We start from the raw sequence: 7,393 nt of genomic DNA, 5'->3' as shown, positions 1-7,393 counted from the left end.
ATTAGTCGAACTATTAAAACGTCCCCAATTTCGATAAAATTTACGTACCGTAAAAATAAAAATCATGCGGGTAAAATACCCAATAAAATCCCATTTTTTGAAAAATACCCTTAAAATCATCTTATATTAATTTATAAAAATAAATCGTGGAATAAACTAATTTTCCTGAAAATTCTCCGGTCTCCGTTCCTCGTTTGAGCGTAAAATGCACCTAAAAACCCTAATGCATGAACTTTGAAAATTTCATGAAATAAATCCTATCAGACATGATTTATGCATAAAATGCATAAAAATAATTAAACACATAATTTATGAAATAAACATATATTTAATGCTTTAAAACAAATTACTAAAATAAACGTGTATTTTATGCTTTAAGATAATTAAATAAAAAAAACAAAGAAATTTAATAATTTGCACAAAATACTTAAACATATAAATAAATAAAAACAAGAATCCTAGATTGCATGCACTTAGGTTAAGCGAATTAAATTCCTGGGCCTCACAACTCTCCCCCCTTAAATAAAATTTCGTCCTCGAAATTAGTACGTACCGAATAACTCCGGGTAGCGACTTCTCATCTCGGTCTCTGTCTCCCACGTGGCCTCCTCCTCGGAGTGATTCAGCCACTTGACTTTGACCATCTGGATCACTTTATTCCGGAGTCTCTTCTCCTGCCTGTCCAAAATCTGAGTCGGCCTCTCCTCGAATGATAAGTGCGGTGTCAGCTGAAGTGGCTCAAAGTTAAGCACATGTGAAGGATTCGACATGTACTTTCGTAGCATGGATATGTGGAACACGTTATGAACTCCCGCCAGATTCGGCGGTAACGCAACTCTGTATGCGAGTGTCCCAACTCTCTCTAGGATCTCAAATGGTCCGATGAATCTAAGGCTGAGTTTGCCCTTCTTTCCGAACCTCATCACACCCTTCATAGGTGCGACTTTCAAAAAAACATGATCTTCTACTGCGAACTCAAGATCTCGCCGTCTCTGATCAGCATAACTCTTCTGACGGCTCTGTGCAGTCCTCATCCTGTCTCTAATCCTGACCACTAGGTCTGCTGTCTGCCTGACAATATCCGGACCCAACTCCGCTCGCTCTCCTACCTCATCCCAGTATACTGGTGACCTACACTTCCTCCCGTATTTTGCCTCATATGGAGCCATCCCTATCGATACCTGATAACTGTTGTTGTATGTGAACTCCACAAGAGGTAACTTCGGCTCCCAGCTGCCCTGGAAGTCAATCATGCATGCTCGGAGTAGGTCCTCCAGAATCTGAATTACTCTCTCTGGCTGACCGTCCGTCTGAGGGTGGAAAGCGGTACTGAACAATAGCTTCGTACCCAAAGCCTGGTGAAGACTTTTCCAGAATGCCGACGTAAATATTGGATCCCTGTCTGACACGATTGATACTGGAATCCCGTGCAGTCTAACTATCTCTCTGATATACAGCTTTGCATACTAAGTCATGGTGAATGTCTTCCTGATCGGTAAGAAATGAGCTGACTTAGTGAGTCGATCAACAATCACCCAGATGGCGTTGAATCCACCAGTAGTCCTCGGAAGCCCTGTCACGAAATCCATAATAATATTCTCCCATTTCCACTCGGGAATAGGGAGTGGTCTCAACTTCCCTGCAGGTCTCTGATGTTCTGCTTTAACCTGCTGACAAGTCAAACACTCAGAGACGAATCGCAGAATATCTCGCTTCATGCCCGGCCACCAATAAAGAGTCTGTAAATCCTTATACATCTTCGTACTCCCTGGATGGATGGAGTACGGGGTGCTGTGGGCCTCACTCAAGATATCTGCTCGGAGGGAATCACTGTCAAGAACCCATAGGCGGTCCCTATATCTGACTATACCGTCCACAACTGCGTGCAGTCTCTGGCCCTTTGTCTCATCCCTCTGTCTCCACTTCTGTAGCTGCTCATCAAAAGTCTGTCCTGTTCGGATTCTGTCTCTCAGAGTCGGCTGAACTGTCAGAGTAGCAAGATTTGGGGCCTCGCCCCTGGCATAAACTGCAAGTTCAAATATCTGAATCTCAGCCTGTAGCGGTCTCTGCACTGACAGATGGGAAATCACTGTGTGCTTCCTACTCAGAGCGTCTGCCACTACATTAGCCTTACCCGGATGGTAGTTAATGTCATAAACATAATCCTTCACCAGCTCGAGCCATCTCCTCTGTCGCATTTTAGTTCCTTCTGTGTGAAGAAGTACTTCATGCTTTTATGATCTGTGAAAATCCTGCACCTCTCCCCATACAGATAGTGTCTCCAGATCTTCAGGGCAAATACCACTGCTGCTAGCTCTAGATCATGAGTCGGATAATTCTTCTCATGAACCTTCAACTGTCTGGACGCATAGGCTAGAGAATGTACGAGTATACAAACTGATATGATGCATGTGAAATGCAATATGCTCGGATACTAAGGATCAAGTCAAGAATCTCTTGCTCAGTCTAGAGGCGCCTGAGTGTGTAGTCTCTGATCTGCCCTAGGCATGTTTTGGCTCCCACACTCATCATCAAGACGTGGACCTGTAATTTCCAGGTCATCAGAGCCCGCGGGTCCCGTCGGACACTGTAGCTCTCGATGTCCCATCGTCCACAATACAGAATAGGGCTGAGAGGCCCCAACAAACGAGGTATATCTCAAAAGATATCAGGCTCAACATGATATGTCATGCATAATATGCCAAAGCAGTAAAACATGTATCATGCAACAGATAAATATGCAGCATATAAGTGTGTATACTACGCTTGGATATCTCAGTCAGTACATCACGTACCTCACTAAAAAAATCTGACAGAAATCTCTGAACCTAGATAATACCAACATAAAAAAATCACTAACAAACCAGATCAAACACGCTACAAAGATCTCCCTAATGATCCTTAAATCACTATCTAAGGATTTAGGATTATACCTGCGTCCGTCGTCAGCCCGCTGATGACGTCTCGATCTCAGTTCACCGACCACTCCTCGAGTCGATACTAGCTCCGAAACTTCCCGACACCAAAGTGCCCTCGAAACTGACTAGAAACTATGATATAACTAGAACCCTTTCTGAAGAATGCGGTGAAGGAAACAAAAGAATCGGCTTCCATTTATAGGTTGCATCTGCACTATTCCAGAAAATCCGAACCAATCTTATCTGCCACGTGTCAGAATCTCATTGATCTAGTTGGATTTCTCAAGATAATGTAATCTTAAGAAGATAATGTAATCTTAAGTAGATCGGTTTATCCCTTTAAAATTCGGTGGATACCAACAGCTTAATCCTGAATTATCAATTCCTTAATAATACTTAATTAACAACTCATTAGTTATCTCTTAATTAATACTTTATTCAAAACAAATATTCGGGTCATTACATATACAAATCCCTTATCATTTGGTTTCAAGTTATAATCGCCTAAATATAGGATAAGGAAACAAATCTTACTCTCCCTGACCTTCTGGTATATTGATAAGTGAAACTTTTTCACTTAAATTATCCTAGAAACTGATGTGAATTATGTTGTTTTTGGGGAAGAATTACGTTTTTGTCTTGTTTTTACTGTCATTAAGTTAATCGTGGTGATATGTGCACAATGGGGCTGTGCGTATGCATAATGGTGGAGCAGATGGAGTTAGGAATGATTAAAGATGAAAGAAGCAGTGCGTGACGCGCACCCATGCAACAAGCGTGCAGCGGCGTGCTAAGGATGATAAGAGCGTCAGAGATAGAACTACACGCGTATGTGGACACAGGATAACGAGAACAGACGCTGGATTTGTGCGGACGTGGAACTATGAAAAGGCATCAACCGTAAAGTAGCAAAAGGAAGAGAGAGTCGTACACAAAAATCTGAGAGAACATGAGAGAAGGACCGGGATAACAAAGAACGAAGATCAAAGATTGAAGAACGTATGTTCTGGAGATAGAGACGCGACTCGACTTCTTCTATATTCTTCTTCTCCTCTTCTTGTTATCCGTTTTTATGCGTTTATTGTGGACAAACATGTTTTGGTTTAAACCATATTTCACTTTTAATTAAATATGTTATCTGGAGATCGACGTAGCTTGGTCGAAACATTATTTTTGGATTATTGAGTTTGAGACAATAAATTTTCCTCATTTATTTGCTTTTATTTGTTCTTAACGCTTTTGAATTACTGACCATAGTTCGATTGATTACATAATTGATATTCATCAAATGGGAAGGATTGGAAATTAGGATTGTAAGAAATGCATCGTAGGGTGTTTATATTGTTCGGAATACATTCAAGCCCATGGGAAACATGATAAGAATATTGTTTGCCTATATTTTTTATTGCTAGATTTTGAATAAGAATATTAAAATCAATAATAGAAAATATATTTCTATTAATCACTTGGGAAATATGATAGTAATTTATTGTTCTTGTTTAATAAATAGGTTGATTTAGTTGTACAAAAAGTCAATAACAATTAAATATAGTGGAGACCAAGTTAAATTACATCACTAGATTCCTCCTTTTATAGATTTTATTTACATGTGTGTCTGTGATGTGATTCATTTATTTATCAACAATCGAAAATGTGATTGAATCTTCTAAATAAAGTTAGGCTATTTTAATTACGATACTTCCTATACAATTTAAATACATAATCTATGTGGGAACAATACTTTTACTTACTCACATACTAAAACTTGACATCGTATACTTGCGGTAGGAAAATCTGCAACAAGTTTTTGACACTGTTTCCTAGGAGTGTTTTATTTAATTTTTATGTTAATATCCTTATCAATTAGTCTTTACATTAATTTAGGCTTCTTTTTATTTAATGTTTGCTGAATTACTTTTTCTCCTCTGAGTTGCAGTTTATGCGAAAAACCCAAAGTCTCGATTAGTCGCTTTTGATGTCGATATTGAAAAACTGCTAAATCCTTGAGAAAAGCAAGACGAGAAGAGGTGAAAGCAATGGCTGAGAACATAGAAAACGAAAACCCACCTCATGTTGTGATGCCTATCAGATATCACTTTAGACGAGTGATCAACACAATCTACTCTGTTATAGCTTATGAAAATATCAATGCCAACAATTTCGAGCAAAGGAAATCATTGGTCAACATGTACAATAGAACCTGAAACGTCCTCATCTTTTATTTGCTTTAAAAGTACTAGAAATTTTTTTTTTTTAAAACCTCACATAGCATTCGGCCGAATCATAAAATATTTTTGATATCATTTTAAAATAAAACAACCAACTACTTTACCAAATCTAAAAATAACATTTGAAAAGTATAGCCCATACTATAACTTCTCAAAAATCACTCATAAATAAATTGTCGTAAAAAAATATCTTTAACATTGCTTAAAATCATGAATCGTAAACTAGTGCGGAAAACTAGCGTAGGTCCTCGGGTTATGTGCACCTTCAGTCCAGTCGGATCAACCATCAAGACCTCCATTAGCATTATCATGATAACCTGCATCCATCACACCTAGTGAGTCTAAAGACTCAACACACCATAATCTTGATAACGAGTAATACGTAATACAGTTAACATATAACAGTGAAAAATACTTGTACTTAAAATATCATTTTCATGAAGATGCATAAACTTAAACTTAAGCATTTTCGTAAATATTTTCATGATGCATAAAAACATTTTCATAAAAACATAAACATATTCATATTCGTATTCGTATTCATATTCATATACGTATTCATATTCATATTCGTATTCATGTTCATGCTCGTGTTTGTTGAATTCAGATCGTGATTGTGACTCGTATTCTTAATCTTAATGGGCGATGGATCCATCTAGAAAACCACAGTACTGGGCGGCGGGGACACCAGCAACACTCTCACCGGTCAACTGGGCCTTGGCCTACGTATTAACATATTCGTATTCGTATCACGTATTCGTATTCGTATCCGTATCCAAGGAAACACGATCGTCGGGCTCCCACTAGGACCATAACCCTCACGACATTTCCAACATATTCAGTAGTCACAATCTCTTCACATCCTTCAACATATTATCATCACTTAATAAAAATCATGTATGTACATATCGTTTTATTTTTGAAACCAAGCATGCAACATATCTTTTAAATGTCAAAGATTAATCCGTAAAAATCCATGAACATTTAACATAAATGTTTTAACATATAAAAATCATAAAAAAAACATAAACGTTTTTAAAATCAACATCATGAAACTCTTAAACATTTCAAGTAATCATATTAACACATAAAACAGCATTCAGGGCACTGCCATGACGTTTACTAATTTTTAGGTGTAAAAAGACCGTTTTACCCCTGGACTCGACATTTTACGTTTTCGATTATCTTCTTGATTTCATGACTCTAACATGTCCCAAATAATTATTTAAGCCTACATGAATTTTTTCATAATTTTATTTAGCTTAATTCGATGACTTTTAAATTAATCTTTAAATGTGACGTATTAACGCGTTTTAATCCCGAAAAATCCCAAACCTCATCATAAAATTCCTAAATCAGAAACTTAGACCTATAATAATTATTTAAGCTTAAATCTAATTTTTCATAATTTTATGAGGCTTACAACTAGGCGTTTCAATTAACTCGTTAATTAGCGTTTCGTGCGGCGATTAAATTCCGAATAAATCCAAAACTCGTTATTTTGATCCCAAATTTTAAACATAGCATTTTTATGATTTATTCTACCCTTCCAAGTCATGAGCCGCCCCCGTGGACCCTTGGATCTATTTTTAGTTCTAAAAATCTCGTTTTTGACACCCTAACAAACGCACCGAGCCATCTCCTAATTTACCCGAGCCACGCCCGAGCCACCTTGAACCAAAACCTAGCCAACTCACCTAGGGACCATACTGAGCAAGCCCAAGCCCATAAACCATCCCTGGCCCGACCCAAACACTTCTAAAACGTGACCCAACATTCTGCATACATGTGTGTGTGTGTCACCTTGCACTTCTAGGTCTCCTAACTCAACTAGGACCCTTCCAGCTAGTTAACCATCGAGCCCACCTCACCCTAGACATCCCTGGACCATGCCCAGACTCGACCCAAACCAACCCAAGCCCCTGGACGCGAGCAGCAACCCACTGAATTCGGACAGCAACCCCTCGCCTACTTGCTGTCATGATCCTCACTCTCACGTTTTGATGCTAGGCTTCTACCCATCGAGCCACTCCTTGAACCATCCCCTCAAGCACCCTCCTAGGACCCTAAGGACGTAACCTAGCCCAGCCCAGAACCCCTGGACGAGCCACTTCTTCCTGCACCAGCTTCTGCACAACCTGCTCCACCCTCCCTAAACTCTCGGGTGGGAGTCCTAGCAAGCTAGGACTCCTTCCCCAGCCCTTGGCTCGAGTCCTAGCTTGGCTAGGACTCTTCCCTAGACTCCCT

The 7,393-nt window shown here is 39.1% G+C and overlaps 1 protein-coding gene across 1 annotated transcript; it reads right to left on the bottom strand.

The window, feature by feature from the left end:
- Positions 1-1,662: 1,662 nt before the first annotated feature.
- On the bottom strand, positions 1,663-2,198 carry LOC140816139 (uncharacterized). The gene is made up of 2 exons (XM_073175210.1): positions 1,766-2,198; positions 1,663-1,667 (listed from the first exon to the last, which is right to left on the bottom strand). The coding sequence occupies exons 1-2, from the start codon at positions 2,196-2,198 to the stop codon at positions 1,663-1,665; spliced, it is 438 nt and encodes a 145-aa protein (XP_073031311.1).
- Positions 2,199-7,393: the final 5,195 nt, after the last annotated feature.

This window comes from Primulina eburnea, chromosome 16 (assembly GCF_022965805.1).
Source record: "Primulina eburnea isolate SZY01 chromosome 16, ASM2296580v1, whole genome shotgun sequence".
NCBI lineage: Eukaryota > Viridiplantae > Streptophyta > Magnoliopsida > Lamiales > Gesneriaceae > Primulina > Primulina eburnea.
The sequence above is the reverse complement of the archived record's forward strand: the minus strand, read 5'-3'. Positions and strand labels throughout refer to the sequence as shown.

Bases quoted from the DNA above. Each gene is read 5' to 3' on its own strand.
- LOC140816139 (XM_073175210.1), bottom strand. From the start codon at position 2,198: ATGCGACAGAGGAGATGGCTCGAGCTGGTGAAGGATTATGTTTATGAC.